This window comes from Meles meles, chromosome 8 (genome assembly GCF_922984935.1).
Source record: "Meles meles chromosome 8, mMelMel3.1 paternal haplotype, whole genome shotgun sequence".
Taxonomy (NCBI): domain Eukaryota; kingdom Metazoa; phylum Chordata; class Mammalia; order Carnivora; family Mustelidae; genus Meles; species Meles meles.
The window spans coordinates 243,339-261,410 of record NC_060073.1 but is presented as its reverse complement, the minus strand read 5'-3'; the positions used below and the strand labels follow the sequence as shown (position 1 = coordinate 261,410).

Here is an 18,072-nt window from a genome sequence, read left to right as displayed (position 1 = left end):
TTCCCGCTCCGCCCGACGTGGGCAGTGGCTTCCTCTTGACCTTCGCCCAGCGGAGTGAGGAGGGACGCCGAGGCGCGCGGGGACCCTCCCTCTGCCCGGAGCTCGGATCCGGGCCTCCCAGGGCCCCCGGGGGTGCACCGAGGAACCGGCTGGGGCCCAGCGCGGCGCCGCCCGGCGACCGGCGCCACCGTCGTGCGCGCGCCCCTGCTCTCCGCGCGCGCTCCCGCCCTCCGTCCGCGTCCCCGACCCGCAGCGCCAGGCCTGCCCGCCACCCGTGCTGAGCGCACCCCGACCTGTCATCCGCGTCCCCCTCGTGCGCGCCCCAACCCGCCTCCCGCGCTCTGTGGGCGCCTCGGCCTCGGAGCTCCCTTCTCGCCCCGCGAGTCCCCGCCCTCTGCGCGCGCCCCCGCCCAGCCTGCTCGCGGCACCTGCTGCGTGGGGCTAAGTCCGGTCCTCCGCTCCGAAAGGCAGCCAGCCGGAGGCGGGGTGTGTAGCGGAGGACCGGGCCCTTGCGGCCCCAGGGGAGCGGGACGGAGCCCCTCGCCTGCGGGAGGCACGTCGGGGGCGCAGCGCGTCCCAGATGGGCAGGAGATGCTAGAGACTATGGGGTGCGAAGCAGCAAAGCACACGGCGGAGGGGTGGGCAGTGGGGACATCGCCCCCCGCCGCGTAAGCGGGGGCGGGGGCCACAGCTCCAGCGAGAACGCACTCGGGAGCTGGAGCTTTCTAGGAACCGTGGGCTGCGGGGCAGACTGCGGTGTGGGTGGGGGAGGGGGGCTTGAATTCCGAAGGGCGGTTTGGGACAGTGTCTAAGGCCACGTGGGCTTCTTGGCGCTGACCTTGGAAGGTGGGCCTGGAGGTGATTAACAGCAGAAGGGAGTCATGGCTGCAAGCTGGTGACGCGGGGGACACACAGAGCGGAGGCCACCTGGCAGGAACTCGACAGGGGCTCTTTGCTTCCTGCCTGGGAGCTTCCGTGCAGGTCCCTGACGGCTGTGGGAGGTCACCTGGGCGTCAGGCCCCCCGGAGCACCTTGGAGGAGGGCTGCTGTGGTACACCCAGGAAGCCGAGATCCCTGGGGCGAGCAGTCAGGTCTTCCTGCGGCTCTGTGGGGCCCTGAGCCCAAGACGCACCATCATTCAAGGTCTTGAGGGCCACGGTGGGGGGGAGGGGGGGTCGCAGAGCACCACCAGGACGGGGTCGGACTGAGGACACAGGAAGGCTGTATTGAACAGGGCCCTCTGCTGGGCCTCCGAGTCTGGGCGGGTGAGAACAGGGCCAGGGCCCAAGGGGGACCCTTGTGCGATCTCTGTCGTGGTGACACCAGCCCCCCTATTGCTAGGCCTTGAGTCCCAAGTCAGTCTGGGCGGGGAGGTCAGTGGTTACGAAAGGAGAGGCTGGCTGCCCTCCACCTGGGCTCAGAGCCCAGGAGACTTTGTCGAGGCCCTTTCTCCACCTCGTTATCTGGAAAAGCGTGTGTGTGTGTTGGGGGGGACTATCCTCCCATCCCAGCCCAAAACTAGGGTCCATCTGATACTACAGCCCCCTTTAACTGCTCACTGCTGGGGACCCTATGGGGGAGCTGGATGGGGAGGGGCCCAAACGCTCTGCTCAAGGCCCCATTATTGGCAGGAATTTGCGCAGCGCCCTGCATACCCCAGCAGGTCACAGGTCAGACACACTGGCGTGAGGGCCGGCAGCCCACAGGCCCCCACCGGCCCAAGGGGAGCATCGCCGGCAGTGTTCGGGAAGCAGGCCACACTGTCCCGCTGGGTCTCCTCGTGGGGGCACAGCACACCCCCCTGGACGTCTCCTTGGGAGCACCCCCACCCACATTCCCCTGGGCTCCAGCCCCTCAGCAAGGCCCTTTCCACCCCCAGGCGGGGCCTCGGGAAGTCTGATGCCTGGGTGGGCTGGGGTGGGCCCCAGAGGAAGGAGCCGCTTGACTCAGAGTTACAGGAAGAAGCCAGGCGGGCGGGGCTAGAGCCACCAACGGCCTGGGGGGTTGGCGGCTGCCTGGGTGGGGTTTGGGTCTAGGAGAGGATGTGACTGCAAAGCCAGGAAGCTACAGGGAAGGTTCTGATTCACACACACACACACACACAAACAAAAGACAGGTCCTCTCTGGGCTCGGTGATGTGTCCCGGTGCTGTGGTGTCCAAGACCGGGCTGGGGGCCCGGTGGAGCAAAGAGTCTGCCCCCAAGCACACGTCAATGACCTCAGTGACCGACATCCCCCCCCAGGAGGAGAGACCCGGAACCAGGTGACTTCGCGTACTCCCCCAGCAGCCCCGCCGCCTGGCGTGAGCCTGGGCATTCATCCTCGGACACCGTTCGAACCCCAGGCCGGTCTTCGGAGGCAGGCCTGGCTGAGGGGAGGCCCGCAGCGTGTGGGGGCATGGTATGTGTGTGTCTGTCAGAGCAGGGGGGGCAGGAGGCTGTCCGGAGGCCACGGGCCACGGGCCACAGGCAGCAGGGGCCGGGCTCGGGGACGGTGTGTGCTGTGTGGGGTTCGTGCAGATGCTGGTGGCCGCGCAGCTGGTGGGAGCTGTTGCAAAGACGTGTGTGTGTGCGTGCGCGTGTGTGTGTGTGTCCTCAGTGCTGGAGGTATGGGGAGTGTGCATGGAGGCACGCATTCCAAGACAGTTTAGCGCAGTTGTGTGTGGGGAGAGGGTGTGTGTGCGTGGGGTGTGCAAGACAGGTGATGCAGGGGGCGGGGTGCAGGTGGGGGTCTCCCATCCCTGGATGTGTTGCTGGGCCTTAACTTCCAGGAAGGTTCAAGACTGCCTTTCCAGGGGTTAGGGCTCTTCTGAGCTTGAAGAGCTGGGAGGGCCGCTGCAGGGGTTTCCCTGGGAGCTGCCCAGCTGAGGACATGTCCTCTGGGCACCCTGGGGTGGGGGATGTAGGCTGCCCAGTGTACCACAGCCTCCCAGTGGACTGGTTCTCCTGCTTCGAAGACCTGCAAGACTGTGCTCCACGGGGGGCTCCTGGAAGGAACCTCCTCACCACTTCCCCGGCTGATGCTCCCCAGTTCCCAAGGAGATCCCATCCCAGCCAAACCCAGGGCTTGCGGCTGTCACGATGCAGAAGGAATGGTGGGGAGGCTGAGACTCATCCCCGTGGAGCCCCGGGGCCTGCCGAGTGGGGAGGACGGCCTGCGGCAGGAGTGGAGTCGTTGCTCCATGAGAACCTGCCGGGACGCTTGGGGGAACCTGGGCACCTGGGAGGGGGTGGCCGTAGGGCTTGGGGGGTCCAGGAGGGAGGCTCTCCGTGAAGGCTCTGACGCTGGGGGTTTGGGTCCCTCCTTCCGGCCACGATCACTGCAGAGCTCTTCGTATCAGGAGGCACGTGTGGCTGCTGGACGGGGAGTGGTCTTAGCCCCCACGTAGGACGGAAGAGTCACCTGTGGGTGGGTGGGGGCTGCCCGTGGAGAGCCAGACCATGTGGACAAAAGTCTTCGGTTTTGGAAATGACAAACGGGTGGGGGATGCCAGGAGGAGGTGTGACCCATGAGGCCTGTCGGAGCAGAGTCAGTCCAGCCAGGCCCCCACCGCCCCCTCTTGCCTCCATGACTGCGGCCTGGCTTGGCCTTGGGGGCGGCTGTGTCCACACAGCCACACACACGGGACACGGCTAGGACAGAACCTTTCAGTGAGAGTGTGGCTCAGAGTTCAGCAGCCCACACTTACCGTGTGGGGAAGGGCAGGTTTCACAGGCCCCCACTCCTGCCAGGGCCTGGGTGAGCACAGCCCTCCCCGTGTCCCTCCTCGTATGTGGCACCATCATCCCAGGGGACAGTGGAACACAGCCACCTCCCACCCTCGTGAGGGCTGCCAGGGTGTGCCTCTGTGGTCCCTCCCTGGGCCGTCATGGTGGCCCTGGGACAGGTGCGGTGCCATCCAAGGGCCCCTCCTTGCTGTGCCCGCTCCAGCCCTGGGCGACGTGTTCCAAGTGATGCTGTCCGTGCGGGCGTCCCCAGCATCGGGAGGCCGCCGGTGCAAAGTTACATGTTAACTCATCCTGTTCTTGTTTAACTTCCTCCTTCGGGATGGCAGCAGCCTCTGACCCGTCTTGGTGCCCTGACTGACCGTCCACAAAGACAGAGAGTGAGTCTTGCCCCGCCCCCTGGGACCTGTCTGCTCATCCAAGGAGCCCCGTGGAACCGTGGGGTGACACCAGACTGTCTCGAGGAGGCCCCGGCCAGACCATGGCAGGTAGACGGGTCAAAGAGGGACAGGCACGGGCCGCACTTCCCCCTCCTGTCCCTCAGGCTGGCTCCACGTTGTGATGTTGCTGGGGCCTTCGGCTTGGCCTCCAGCCAGGGGTACAAAGGCTTACGCTTGCCCCTCCTACACAGCCCGAGGTCCTGACCCCATGGTTAGGACAGGCCCAGAGCCCTCTCTGGCCCAAAGCTTCCACACCACGGTCGTGGGGGTCAGCAGAGCTCAGGGACACTGGGAATGGGAGCTGGCAGCGGGGCCCGGGGCAGGATGGGTACATGTGGGCTGCAGAGAGACCACCCCATCAAGACGACGGGGGTCTCCTCTCATGTCCCACTAGGACTCTTCACCCTGATTTGAAAATCGGAGCATTTAGGTCTCAGGGAGCAGGGCAAGCTCTCCAGGAGGAGAGGGTCCTGGAGTCCCGTGCCCCCATTCTGGGTGGAAAGTGCTGGCCTGCTCAGCGTTCACACTTGGGGCAGCTCCCCCAGCAGAAATGGCGGGGTCAGGGGGGCAGCGCCCGGCTGCTCACCCGCGGTGGGCCTTGCAGCACTCGGCCACAGAGTTACACAGCACATGTGGGAGCCGGGCTCATGTCCTGGCTGGGTGAGCCGCAGCCAGGCGGGCCCCCATGAGGCTGGGGGGTCAGATCTGCTGTGACTCTGGCTTGCGCCTTCCAGCGTCCTCTCTGAGGACAGAGCAGCCACATCAAGGGCAGGCAGAACACCCAAGAGCCAGCTGCTCCTGGGGGAAGACGAGCCCTGTCCCCTGTGGGACCTGTGCACAGATATCTTTTTTTTTCCTGGCCCACAGACCATCTGTGGCTGGGGGGAGCCCAGCATCCCAGACACGGCTAACCCCTGGGTCCTCTCTCTGTAGGCATCTGCGACAGGGCTCCTGAGTTCCTATCCCCGACTGGAAACCAGGCCCTGGAGCCTGCCCTGGGCAGTGTTGTGGCTCTGAACTGCACGGCCTGGGTGGTCTCTGGGCCCCACTGTTCCCCGCCCTCAGTCCAGTGGCTGAAAGACAGGCTGCCCCTGGGCAACGGGAGCCACTATGACCTCCATGAAGACTCCTGGTAAGAGACGGAAGTCCAGGGTCAGGTGACTACCCCGGTCACACCCACAGCCACCGGTGACCTGGTCCATAACCCCCTGGACATGGGCAGAGTGCCACTCTTGACACAGACTAAGGGTTAGTGACAGCAGAGACGGGGCCCCCTGCGGACATGCACCTTGTGGACAGCCCAGGACCATGCGTACAAGCACCATCCTACAGCCTGAATTAGGCAGTGACCCCCAAAATCCAGACCCAGGATCTGGGTGACTATCCCCAAACAGAGCCACACCCCCACCATGTTCTGGCCACTTCTCTTAGCCAGCGGGGCAAGGACTGCTCAGGAAGCCCAAGTCTGCAGCCTCTGTGGTGGTCTGACAGGTGGGGCCCGGGGCAGCCCCTGTGCGCTCAGGCCCCAGGTGAGAGGGCTGGGTCTGACTGCCCAGGGTCAAGGACAACTTGTCAGAGGTGCTTGTGTCCAGTGTTCTGGGGGTCAACCTGACCCGTGCGGAGGACTATGGGGCCTTTACCTGCTCCATCCGGAACGTCAGCTCCTCCTTCACTCTTCGGAGAGCTGGTGAGTGGGGTACACTGGGCGGAAGGCAGAAGGGAAGCCTCGGGGGCCTGGGGAGCCTTGAGGCTGGGAGGACGCTGGGCCGGGGTGGCGCGGGTTCAGGCTTGTGGCTGTCCCCAGGCCCAGCAGGCCACGTGGCCGCGGTGCTGGCCTCAGCCCTGGTCCTGCTGGTCTTGCTCCTGGCGGCCCTGCTCTACGTCAAGTGTCGACTCAGCGTGCTGCTCTGGTACCAGGACGCCTACGGGGAGGTGGAGATGAACGGTGCGCGGCGCGCGGGCGACCTGGGTGGACGGGCTGCCCCCGCGCTCGAGGGTGGGAGCGGGGCTCGGGGCTGCGCGTCCGCTGCGGGGAGGCCGCCGAGCACACAGCCCGGGAGAGGGGCGAGGCGGGCAGAAGCCGGCCGGGCGGCCCGCGTCCAGCGCTGGAGAGACGGCCTGGGCGCGGCCGGGGGCGGGCTGCGGGCGCGTGGGCCGCCTCTGCGGGGGCCGGCGGCGGCGGGGGGCCCGGGCCTCGAGGGCGGACGCTGACCCGCCGCCGCCCGCAGACGGGAAGCTCTACGACGCCTACGTCTCCTACAGCGACAGCCCCGAGGACCGGAAGTTCGTGAACTTCATCCTGAAGCCGCAGCTCGAGCGCCGGCGGGGCTACAAGCTCTTCCTGGACGACCGCGACCTCCTGCCGCGCGCGGGTACCGCGGGCCCCGCCCCCGGCCCGGGCCCGGGCCCCTCCCTCCCCGGGCCCCGCCCCGGTCCTCGCCCCGCCCCCGGCCCGGGCCCCGCCCCACCTCGAGCCCGGGCCCCTCCCTCCCAGGGCCCCGCCCCGGTCCTCGCCCCGCCCCCGGCCCAGGCCCCGCCCCACCTCGAGCCCGGGCCCCTCCCTCCCCATGACCCCGCGCCCCCCGCCCCCGGCCCCGCCGACGCCCGGTTCCCGCAGAGCCCTCCGCCGACCTCCTGGTGAACCTGAGCCGCTGCCGGCGCCTCATCGTGGTGCTGTCGGACGCCTTCCTGGGCCGGGCCTGGTGCAGCCACAGCTTCCGGTGGGTCCCGCGCCGGGCTGGGTGGGCCCCCGGCCGCGTCCCCCCTGACGGCCCCGCCCCCGCAGGGAGGGCCTGTGCCGGCTGCTGGAGCTCACGCGCAGACCCATCTTCGTCACCTTCGAGGGCCAGAGGCGCGACCCCGCGCACCCCGCGCTCCGCCTGCTGCGCCAGCACCGCCACCTGGTGACCCTGCTGCTCTGGAGGCCCGGCTCCGTGGTGAGGAGAGGCGCGGGCAGGCGCCCCGCGTGGGGCCGGGCGGCCCCGGGCTCCGGAGGGGGCCCTCGGCGGGCCGCTGTGTGGTCTGGGGGTTTGGGACCGGGGCCGCGTGGGGAGGCCCTGCTGCCCAGAAGAGGGGCCTCCTTTGAGACGGGAGCGCTGCCCCGGTGCTGTCCGGGGCGGCCCGGCTCACGGCCCGTCCTGCCCCAGGCGCCGTCTTCAGACTTTTGGAAGGAGCTGCAGCTGGCGCTGCCGCGGAAGGTGCGGTACAGGGCCGCGGAGGGAGACCCCCAGACGCGGCTGCAGGACGACAAAGACCCCATGCTCATCGCACAAGGCCGCGGCCGGGAGCGCGGGACCCTGAGCCTGGAGCAGGACCCCGACCCCGAGGGGGACCTGGGTAGGCTCCCCTGGCCCCACCCCTGAGCCGGAGAGGGGTGGTCCACAGGGCTGAGGAGTCCAGAAAGGGGTCCGGGTGGAGAGACTCCTCCCTGCGGGCCATAGGTGGGCTTGAGCCCCCAGCACACTCCCACTGCCTCCTTTCTGGGGGCACTTGGGCCTGAGCCTGCCTGGGAACCTCCAGGACCTCAAATGCCACCGCCGCAGGAGGGTGAGCAGGCTGTGGGCCAGGCTGTGGGCAGCCCGGCCTGAGGCCTGATGGTGGCCTCGTCCCAGGTGTCCGGGGGCCCGTCTTTGGGGAGCCATTAGCCCCAGCACATGCCAGCGGGGTCTCGCTCGGAGAGGGCCGGGGCAGCGAAGTGGATGTCTCAGACCTCGGCTCCCGCAACTACAGCGCCCGCACGGACTTCTACTGCCTGGTGTCCGAGGATGACGTGTAGCCCCCGCCGGCCCAAACAGCAAGTGCTCCAAGGACCGCTGGGTGCGGGGTGGGCTGGGATCTTTCTCCTCTTAGCAGGACTACCAGCCCTGAGACCCCCAGGCCAGGGAGCTGCTCCAGTGTGCCCCTTTGTGCCAGAAAATAAAGTCCTTTGAGATCCTGCCTGGGCCTCAGCCTCTCCTCTCTTCTCCTGGGGACGTCAGGGGGTCTGCAGCCCGGGGGCAGGACACCCATCACTTCCATGTCCGGCCGTCAGGGACCCTCGGCTCCTCCCCTTTCTCGTCTGCACGCCGGCTCCGTCACAGATCAGGCTGTCCCTGCCGTCCCGACGTCCATCCTCCCTCCTGAGCCTGCTCAGGTTTGTCTGCCTCTTTGATTTGTCTGCTTGGGGGCATGACTGTCCACTACCCTATTCTGATCCAGCCAGGTCCTGGGGGAGGGGGCAGGCCCCTTACTCCTCAGGTTCTGAGCGTTAAGGAAGAAGTCTTTTGTTATGAAAACATCAGTGGGCCTGGTCTGCTGACGGATCCCAGGACTCCGTCGGACAGTGCGAGTCCCCGGCCAGGAGCCCCAGGCCGCGCGAGGCACAAGAGGACAGTCCGGCAGGTGGCTTGCGGCTGTCCCAGTAGTGCTCACTCCTCGGCACAAGGTCCCCAGCTCTGCGGTGTCTGGGCCTCAGCCGGCATCAGGGCTGACTCTGCCGTCTACCCTGTTCCCTCCACTCTCGCCAGCTCTCCCCAGGGGTTACTCTCTCCTCCTTGTCCTGGGCCTCCTGACCTGGAGAAGCCTCTGGGTGTGCTCAGGGCGGGAGCTCCCTCAGGGGCAGGCATGGTTGTGCTCGGGGACACTGGGTTGTATCCCCTGGGTTGGGCCCCAGGTTGGACCGGCCGAAGAAAATCGCAGCGCTGTGTTCATGACCACCTTTATTCCCAGCACTGGCCGTTTCCACCTTTGCCCATGCGACCTGGTCACCACCCCACCCCATGCACCAGAGCAGCCTCAAGCCCTGTCCCACCCCCTGCCCCGTAGAAGCCAAGTCCCTGTAACCAGCACCCGTCCCCTCCCTGGTGCCCCAGGCCCTTTAAGAGCTCACGCAGGGCTCCAGCGGGAGGCCCTGGGCCATCAGCCTTCTCCAGTGGCCTGGCCAGTGAGTAGCACACAGCTGAGCCCGTCCCTTGGAGGCTGGGCCACGTTGCATCCTCCTCCTCCAGGAAGGCCTCACTTATGGGCCCAGGAAGTCCTCTTTTCGATAACCCTTCTGCAGTGGAGAGGGGGCCCAGAGTTAGGGTGCCTGCCTTCCGGACCCTGCCTTCCCCAGGCCCCCACCCTTCCTGGTCTGGGCCTGGACCCCCTCTGGGTCTCTGGTCTCCGGTCTCACGTTTCCCACTTCGGGAGTCTCCTGCTCTGCGGGAGTTCCCGGGTCTGCCCCCCTCCCGCTGCCCCGCACCCCTTCCCCTACCCTGCCGCCTGATGTCCTGCACCCAGGTCAAACACCCGTAGCCCCGCCTGCCCCAGGTCACCAGAACATACCGCCCGGAAGTCTCGGTGCAGCTTGTGGTGCTGCCAGAGGTTGGCCAGGAGACTGGAGGCCGCCCGAGAGGACTTCTCACTGTCCGGGCTGCAGGGGGGCGGCAGTCAGCAGGGTGACTCACCCGGCCATGGGGGGGGCGCGGGGTGGGGGGGCTCACCCGTCCCGCTTCTTCTTGATGAAGACCAGCTTCCGGAGCCCGTCAAAGTAGAGCAAGTCTCGGGCGGCAATGGGACTGGCCACCACCAGGTTGTTGAGCACGGCGATGATGTTGACCAGCACGTCGGCGGGGGGACACTTCTCTCCCACGCTGCCCGGAAGCTTCTCAATCAGGTGACTCACCACCTTGGTGGCTGCCGGGAGGCCAGGAGGTCAGAGCGGGTAGGAAGCAGCCTCCGCCTCCACTCCCAGCCGCCCGAGCTCCTCTGGTGCCCCGGCCCCATCCATTCCCCAGCTCCAGCCGCCAGAGGCCGCCCGAACGGAGAGCAGAAGAGAAAATCCGGGGTGAGCCCAGCCAGGCAGGGTGAGGACGGAACCCAGGCTTCGGGATGGCCCGACTCACACAGCTCATCCTTGTTTCTGGCGTTCCGAGACAGGTTTCGAATGAGGCCGGTCAGAGAGCGCAGCTGGTGGTGGTCCGCGGTCCGAACCCGGTCCAGCAGCGGGTTCAGGATGCGCTCCTGCTCCAGGGCCAGGCGGCTCAGCACGCCCGCCCACTGCGGGGGTGGAGGGGGCAGGAGAGGAGCCAGTGAGCACGGGCGGAGCCCCAGCCCCGTGGCCTGCACCCCAGGTTGGTTCTTCTCTGTGTCCCTCTCTGTCCCCAGCCGCCCTGGGAGACTCTGAGGCAGGACCGGCCCCGCACCGGATCCCTCCCGAGAGGTCCTCCTGCTTCTGCCTTCACACCCCAGCCAGGAGCCTCACTCACTGTGCCTCGGGTCGGCCCCTCCTCGGCTCAAACCTCTCCTTAAATCTTCAGGGACCTTGGGGCCTGCCCGGCCGGGGTTACTGGCCTCATAGCCCTTGCTACCCCTCAGGGGTCCCTCCGAGGCATGGCCGGCCCGGCCCTCCAATGGCCGCTCCTCCACAGGTCTGCGTTCCTCTGCGGTCCCGCCCCAGCAGAACCCACGCCAGAGCCCTCCCGTGCGCCCCTGTTCTCCCCGCGAGTCCCCCGCGAGAGGCTGGGCCCGGGGCTCACCCTACGGTCGCCCGCTGTGATGTTCTGCAGGGCCCCGGCGGCTGCCTCGGTGGTGTGCGGGTTGAGCTCACAGCGCTGCAGCAGCCGATTGTACAGCCCCACGATCTGGGGGCTCCACAGCCACTCGAGACCCTTGGGGTCCTTGGAGACCTCAGCGAAGGTGAGAGCGTCGGCCGTGAGGGGCGGCTGGAGAGAGGTGGGGAGGGTCAGCCGGGTTCAGGCCAGGACCCCGCACCCCGGCTGCCCAGGCCCGCGCCCACCTCTCGGAGCCGCCGGCTCTGGGGTGTGAAGCAGCCCACCACCTCGCCGGGTGGCGCCCCGGCCGTGTCCCTGCGGCCCCGGCCCTCGAGCCGCTGCAGGGCGGACGGCGGCATCTCGTCATACAGGCGGTAGGACAGGTTCCTCAGCACGCACACGGCGTTCTCCACGCTCTGCAGGCGGCAGGCCGTGGTCAGATGGGCTGGGAACCCCCGGGGCCCTGAGGGGATGACCGCCTCTCACCTTGTCCTCGCACTTGCCCACATCCAGGGCGTGGTTGGTGTAGGTGACCAGGGCATCCACCAGCCCGTGGCACTCACGCATCTTCTGGCGGGTGGCCTGGGACGCCGAGCTGAGGTTCCTGTGGGCGGAGGCAGATCAGAGACCCCCGGTGGGAACCAAACCCCGGGGGGGCCTGAGCCCCAGCCCCCCTCCTTCTCCCGAGCTGGGCCCCACTGCTTAGTGTCCATTCGGCCCTCCGAGCGTCCAGGTGGGGGTTATGAGTGTCTGACGAAGTCCCCGGTTGGATGAGATGTGAGCTCGCCACCCCCAGGGCCAGGGACACCGGACATCTCAGCCACACCCGCTTCTGGTCTTGCTTCTGCTCCGGCGCCAGGCCTCGCCCGCCAGCCCCGCTCCCATTCGCCTTGCCACCGGCCCTCAGAGTCAAGGCCCCTGCTCCAGGCCTCCCCTGCCCCGTTACAGGCACTCAGCTCTCTCCCCACGGCCACCCTCTTGGCCTCTCCCAGCTGACTGCCCCCTTCCCGCACACCTGAGGAACCCCGTGGCGTTATAGAAGATTTCAGCCTCGGAAGCGTTCTGTTGGATGAGGGGTGGTCCCCCGGCCCCTGACAGGGGGCTCAGCACCAGGTCCGTGAGCTGCTCCAGTGTGTCTCGGGCCAGCCGGTCCTTCAGGTGGTCGCTGGAGGACAGGTTCCACAGGATCCCTGGGGCAGGTGGGGCCGTGGCTGTGGTCAGCGACAGCCTGCGGGTGCCCCCCTGCCCGCCCGTGAGGCATCTCGGGCCTCACCCAAGAGCTGCGCTAGAGGGCCTGCGTGGGAGCCACAGGTCTCGGGGCAGGGCACAGCGGACGGGACAGTGCTCAGGGACCAGGGGTCCGGAGGCTAGCCGCAGAGGTGTGCCCCAGGACAGCCGCGGGGCGGGGGAGTGGAGGGGACAGGCAGAGGGACAGCAGGCGGGGGGAGGCGCGGGGACACCTGTGACGTTCTTGCGCAGCTCGTCGTCTTGCTCCCGCAGCGTGCGCAGCAGCTCGAAGATGCCGCTCTCCTCCACCAGCGCCAGCTTGTTGTCGGCGTTGTCGTAGATGAGGTTGCGCATGGCGCCCGTGGCATGGCGCTGCACCTCCTGGTTGGCGTGGTTGAACAGCTTCACCAGCCTGGGCACCGCCTGAAGGCTGCGGGCCTGCGCAGGGGCAGGCGGGCGTCAGCACTCGGGCGCGCGGCTCGGCGCGCGTGGACGCGGGCGGCTGTGCGGGAGGCGCGCGAGCGCGCACAGACCCGGGCAGAGCCGCGCAGGGCCCGGCGGCCGTGCGCAGCTGGCGAGCGCCTGCCCCTCCGCTGCGGCCCTGCGGCGGCGGCCCTGGGCCGGGGGCAGCGGAAGGGCCGCCTCACCTGCTTCTTGGCCGCCGCGTCGCTGTAGCACCTGTGCTGGATGTAGGCGGCCCCCAGCACCTGCAGGTTGGGGTCCGAGGCCATGAGGTACTTGACGGCGGAGGGCAGGTCGATGTCGTCAAAGCTGCAAGGACAGGGGTCGGGGTCAGCGTGACCCCGGGGACGGGCCAGGGCCGCCGCAGGAGCCCTCCCCGCCGCCGGACCCCCGCCGTGCCCCGCTCACCCGCTGCTGAGCCTCTGCAGCGTGCGGCGGCCGCCGGAGCTGTCCAGCCCGCGCAGGTCCGGCAGGTGGCTGGCGTCGGCCAGGCTCAGGCTGAGGCTGCGCACAGACGGCGCTCGGGCCACGGGCTCCAGGCCGCCCCCCGGTGCCGGCCCCGCCCCGAGGCGGCCGCGGTGGCTGCTCTGGAATCGCTGCAGGGTCCTCATGGCCGGAGCCCGGATGGTCCGGCTGGGAGGCCCCTCAGAGGCCTCTGGCCAGTCCAGGCCTCCCACCCGGCCGGAGCTGGCCTGGCGCTCGTAGGCGAAGGCCCTGTAGGCCGCCGGGGGCTCCAGCTGCTCGGACACGACGCTGTAGCGGTCATCCAGGCCCGCAGCCCCTAGCCTCAGCGAGCGCAGGGACAAGGTGTCGTAGTCCACACGGCCCCCGACCCCAGCCCGCTCGTGGAAGGACAGGGGCCGGGCAGGCACGGGTGCGGCGGGCTGGGCTCCCCCATACCCTGCAAGCCCGAAGGTGCTGCCCCCATTGTGGGCAGAGCTCAGCCTCCGACTGGAGCTCAGGTCCACGGCTGAGCGAGAAGACCAGGAGGCAGGGCTGCAGGAGGGCTTGGCGATGGGCCGGAAGGTCTGCAGGGCGGGGAGGAGAGCAGTGAGGGGGTGTTGGGGGCTCCCGGGTCCCTCTCCCTAACCCTGGAGCTTCCAGCTTCCCCCCAGCCTCCCCCACGAGCCTCTCCAGGGGATGGAGAGAGTGTCACTCACAGAGGTGCTGTCCCCACTGAGGCCCTGGGAGCGGGAACTGAAGCCGGCCTGCAGGGCGTGGTAGTGACTGCGCGGGGTGCCTGGGGACGGGGACAGTGGTCGCCTGGCTGGGTCAGATGGCTCGTGGGTCTCCGGTCGGACCTCTCCCACAGCCTCCTGCCCCTCCAGCTGTGCTGTGGACAGGCACACTCACCCCCGACCTCCTGGTCACCTGGGAAGTGCGCCAGGGACTCCATCAGTTTTCCGGTCCCTGCTGGGGCACACGCCCGGCCCCCTCCTCCAGGAAGCCACACTGACCTCCTGGGAGCCTGTCCTGTGCTGTGGTCACACAGGAGTGCTGCTCGCTTGCCAAGGACACAGTCCCCATCCTACCTGGAAGAGCCACGCCGGCCCCGTCCACCCCACAGTAAAGGTGCTGACGCCGGCCTGACTCGGTGGCGAGTGGACAGACGGGTGGAGGGTGGAGGGTGGAGAGAAGGGGGAGGAGGAGGGAGGGCGGGTGGAAGGACAGAGCGATGGGAGGACGGACGCACGGACAGCTGCTGGGATAGACAACAGCTGGGGGGGTCAGACGAGACAAAGCAGGGCAACGGACAGGTAGGTGGGCTCCGCGTTCTCCGCATGGGGATCAGCCGCTGCCAAGGTCCCTGCTGGGGTCACAGCTTGGGGCGAAGCGTCATATGTCCCCAGAGGGTCTGGGCAGGTGATCGGCTGAAAGGACTCATCGTGTGGAAGAAGGGAGGAGGCCTGCTTTCCCGCAGCCTCTGCGAGCTGGACAGTCTGGGGCCCCCTCCCAGCACACTCCCCAGACCCGCCCTGGTTAATGAGGCTTCTGGGCTGGGGCTATTAACCCTTCGACGCTAGCGAGGCCCAGCCTGGGGGACACACCTCCAGCCTGGGGACCTTACTCCCACCCCCAAATTATACTCCTTCCCCTAATAGGCAGGGTGGCCAGGGTGGTAATTACTCCTCCCCACTCCCTCCTCCACCCCGTGACCCCCGGGCACCCAACTACTCAGCCGCCAGCAAGGCTGAGGCCCGGGCAGGGGAGGACTCAGGAACCCAGGCTGCTCTGGCTGACCCTCGCCGCACCCCCCCCCCCCCCGCAGTGGCATCCCAAGACCCATCCTGGGAAAGGGTCCTCTAAAGGTTGAGTGAGCCACTGTGAGGACGGGTGTGTCCTGACATCCTGGGACATTCCTCTTACTCCCTGACCCTGATCCCTGCTGCTGCAGTGTGGGCAAGGGAGAAGATGGCGTTTCCGGCCAGGTGCCCTGACTCACCGTGTGAGAGACCCTGTAACACACACGTGCACGCACAGGCACACCCACGTCCACGCGTGCACACACACGCTGGGGTCTGCCCAGCACCGAGGGCCCCCCCGCTCGTTCTTCTCAGGAAGCGTAAGTGGGTCAGGCCCGCGGGGCCGTCCCCTGCAGTTCCGCGGGGAGACCCTGGTGCAGACAGGCCGCTGGCCTGGTCCAGGCTTCCCAGACCCGCCCCCTCACGTTTCTGTCTGCTCGTTCCCTTGGGGCCCCGCGGGGGGGAGGGTGGGGAGGGACGCTGGAGCCTGCATGTCTGTGTCAGTGTGTCTGTGTCCCTGTGGGGCTGACGTGTGCGTCTGTGCATCGGAGACCCGGCGTGAGCCTGTGTTACGAGGGGCCGGACGGGGCGCGTCTCGGGTGTACTGACTGACATCGGCCCTGCCCGGCCGGCCCTGTGCCAACCCCGCCATGTGCCCGTGGCGCTCTGGGGCGCGGGGGCAGGTGTGGCCCAGCCCAAGCCAGGCTTGGCCCAGAGGACCCCGGGGTCCCCACTGGGTGGTGGGAGGCCGCACCCATGGCTTCTCCCACACCTGGTGGGGCGGGGCGGGTGACTCAGTGCGAGGCCTCGGTGAGTCAGGGCGCCGAACCCCAGCGCCAGCCCTACCACGGCCTCTGGCCCTCGAACCACCACACCCACCGGGGCCACCTCTATCCACAGCCGCCCTTCCCACCGCCCGGCGCCCACCCTGCGGCGTCCCCTTACCTCGGGCTGCCTCTGCGGCCCCCTCGGGATCAGCGGCCCCGTTGTGCCGAGCCTGCTGGCCTAGCTGCAGGAGGCGGGCGCGGACCTGCTCCTGGACGCGGGCTGCCCTCAGCCGTTCCGCATCCGGCCCCTCTGCGCCCCGGCGGTCCAGCTGCAGGTCGGAGGGCAGTGCCAGGGAGCACACGCCGGCCTCAGGCTGCAGGGCCGACAGCAGGAAGTTACCGTCCTGCATGGCGGCAGGTGCCCTGGCTGGGTCTGTGCCTGGCCTGGGCCGCTGGGGCCTCTCCGGCCTGAACTGTCTTCACCGTCCCGTCCCTGAAGTCCCTGAAGTCCCTCCCCACTGGCCGCGCCCAGAGCCGGCCTGGAGACAGACGCAGGCCCAGCCCTGAGCTCTGCTGGGGGCGGGGACATCTGGGCCAGGTAAGAGGGAGGGGCCACCGCCTGCTTAAGGTGGAATTTGGGCGGAAGAACCGGCCTGTTCATTCCTTACCCACACACCAGCACAGAGCAGCAGCGACCTGGGCCCCTCTTAACTCCCAGCTTTTGCTGCCCAGTGGGACCTCCTGTCCTGAGTGTTGTCTGGGAAGGGCCAGCGTAGCCCGCTGGGGAGCCTGTGGCCAGCCGCCTCCAGGGCTCTGCGGGGAGGGGTTTCCTCTCCCTGCGTGACTGGGGGCTCCAGGTAGCCCCTTGACCCAGGCAGCCAACCCCGAACGAGGCAGGGATCATCGGAAGAGTGAGGGTTGGGGATAAAGGGCTTGGTGGAGTTTTGGGGTAGAAGAGGGCCCTATGGACCTGGATCCTTGGTGCCCAAGAGACTGCAGAAGCAGATGGAGAGACGGGCCCAGCCCCTAGGCTCACGACTCTATACTGATCTCTGCCCTATAGAGCCCAGAAGTTTCCCCCTCCCCGCAGCTTCTGCAGAGGCCTCCAAAGGGCCCTCTCTGCCCCCAGCTCCTGTCCTCCCAGGCCATGGGGTAGAAGGCTGTGCCCTCCACGTGAGTCAGAACTCAGCTCGGTAGAGCTGTGACAAGGCCGAGCAGGCAGGACTGCTGCGGGCCCTGAGTCAGACGGCCCTGCTGCCCAGGCTGTGGGTGTAGGAGCTGGGGTGTGTGTTGGAGGGCAAGAGCCCAGGAGTCTGACAGAGCAGTGATGAAGAGGGGTCGGTGGGAGGGTGGGGAGCGGGGCCCGGCTGAGCAGGGCTTGTCCCAGGAGGGTCCCCGGGGTGCTCCCATCCAGGGGGGCCGGCACGCTGCAAGGTCTCCTGAGTGGGCCTGGAGCGAATCCAAGGAGGCCCCTGGTGGGCGGGGCAGGGCTGGAGGGGTGGGGGCTGAGTGGCCTCAGGTATGTGCTGGGCACCCCCCTGAGAAGCCCCCCGCGGGATCCATGCGAGCTGCCTCCTCTCTCCCACGGGAGGCCCTTACCCCGTCCCCTGAAGACGTCTGCCGTAATCTGCAACCAGTCATTTCAGGGGGGTGGCCCCCCGTGGGGATGGTGGCTGGGGGTCCCCGGGCTGAGGAGGGGGTTCTGGGTCAGGAGGCGGGTCAGGGAGTGAGGTCAGTGCTGAAGGGGAAGGGGGGTGGGGGAGGTTTCAAGGGGTGAAGCCCGGGCCGGGGGTGCTCACGGCGGAGACCTACCGTGCTGGTGGTCTGGACGCGGTCCGCCCCGGGGCTCATCCCAGAGGCCAGTGCCGCAGGCCGAGGGGTCCGGGGCTCCATCCCGGGCCCCACACGTCCGTCCGGGGCGGCCTCTCGCAGCGGTGCGGCGCTGCGGGGGCGCGGAGGGCGGGGTGGGAACGCGCAGCCCATCAGACCGGTTGCTTCCCTGGGAGGCGTGTTTTGTGTGGAAAAACCCTGGGAGACAAGTTTGTGCGGCGCTGAGGGCACCTGGAGGCACACGCCTGGCACGGGCCTCGGGCCTGCCCTCCGTCTGGGGTCTGCCTGGGCCCACTGGGGCCCTGCGGAGCCCCGGCCCGGCAGCCCGCCCGGGCAGCCAGACTCCAGGCTGCAGGTGGGGGTTCAGAGGGCTTGTGGGGAGGCTCCGAGGGTCGGGCCGGAGCTGCCAGGGGATGGAGGGGTTGTGGTCGGTGGCATGACCAGGAGAGCTTGCCGTGCCCAGAGCTGCGCTGAGCCCCCCTGAGGACATGGGCCCCCTCCGCCACCAGGACCTCTCCGCTCAGCCACTCAGCGCTGGAAAGCCTGGGATCTTGGGGGCACTTTTTCTAAGCACGGCAGGGCCAGGGACTGGTCATGGCCGAGACCTGTTACGGCCGCCCTCAACCCCAGGCTAGGAGCCACGTCTGACCCCTGTGGCCGGTCTTCTGTCTGTCCTCCCCAGAGTTCCCTTTTCCCTGTAGCCAGTGCTTGGGGAGGGGGCACAAGGAAGATTCAGACTTAGACTTGATGGTGGGCTTCCTGGAGGAAGCAAATGGAAGATACACCTAGGGAACTTAGACAACAGGTAGGAGGGCCACCTGGGTGCTTGGGAACCTGCGTAGAGCCCCCAGGGGTGTTGGTGCCGC

General features: G+C 68.2%; 2 protein-coding genes across 6 annotated transcripts; one reads left to right on the top strand and one right to left on the bottom strand.

Annotated features, from left to right (window-relative positions):
• Positions 1 to 508: 508 nt before the first annotated feature.
• SIGIRR (single Ig and TIR domain containing) lies at positions 509 to 8,101 on the top strand. 5 transcript variants are annotated; one of them, XM_046015108.1, is made up of 10 exons: positions 509 to 668; positions 4,058 to 4,213; positions 5,099 to 5,297; positions 5,722 to 5,852; positions 5,970 to 6,110; positions 6,394 to 6,537; positions 6,783 to 6,885; positions 6,951 to 7,101; positions 7,312 to 7,501; positions 7,777 to 8,101. In XM_046015108.1, the coding sequence occupies exons 2-10, from the start codon at positions 4,207 to 4,209 to the stop codon at positions 7,938 to 7,940; spliced, it is 1,230 nt and encodes a 409-aa protein (XP_045871064.1). In that variant the 5' UTR covers positions 509 to 668; positions 4,058 to 4,206; the 3' UTR covers positions 7,941 to 8,101. The 5 variants fall into 5 exon arrangements, with proteins under 5 accessions (XP_045871064.1, XP_045871065.1, XP_045871063.1 ...); XM_046015109.1 differs by lacking the exon at positions 509 to 668 and adding an exon at positions 715 to 2,400 and having other exon boundaries at positions 4,055 to 4,213; positions 5,758 to 5,852; XM_046015107.1 differs by lacking the exon at positions 509 to 668 and adding an exon at positions 716 to 2,263.
• A 770-nt stretch (positions 8,102 to 8,871) lies between these two features.
• On the bottom strand, positions 8,872 to 15,898 carry PKP3 (plakophilin 3). The gene is made up of 13 exons (XM_046017857.1): positions 15,555 to 15,898; positions 13,527 to 13,606; positions 12,775 to 13,394; positions 12,552 to 12,675; positions 12,138 to 12,342; positions 11,693 to 11,867; positions 11,164 to 11,281; positions 10,923 to 11,093; positions 10,663 to 10,848; positions 10,030 to 10,183; positions 9,628 to 9,820; positions 9,470 to 9,557; positions 8,872 to 9,197 (listed from the first exon to the last, which is right to left on the bottom strand). Exons 1-13 carry the CDS (start codon positions 15,784 to 15,786, stop codon positions 9,162 to 9,164), a joined length of 2,382 nt encoding a protein of 793 aa, XP_045873813.1. The 5' UTR covers positions 15,787 to 15,898; the 3' UTR covers positions 8,872 to 9,161.
• Positions 15,899 to 18,072: the final 2,174 nt, after the last annotated feature.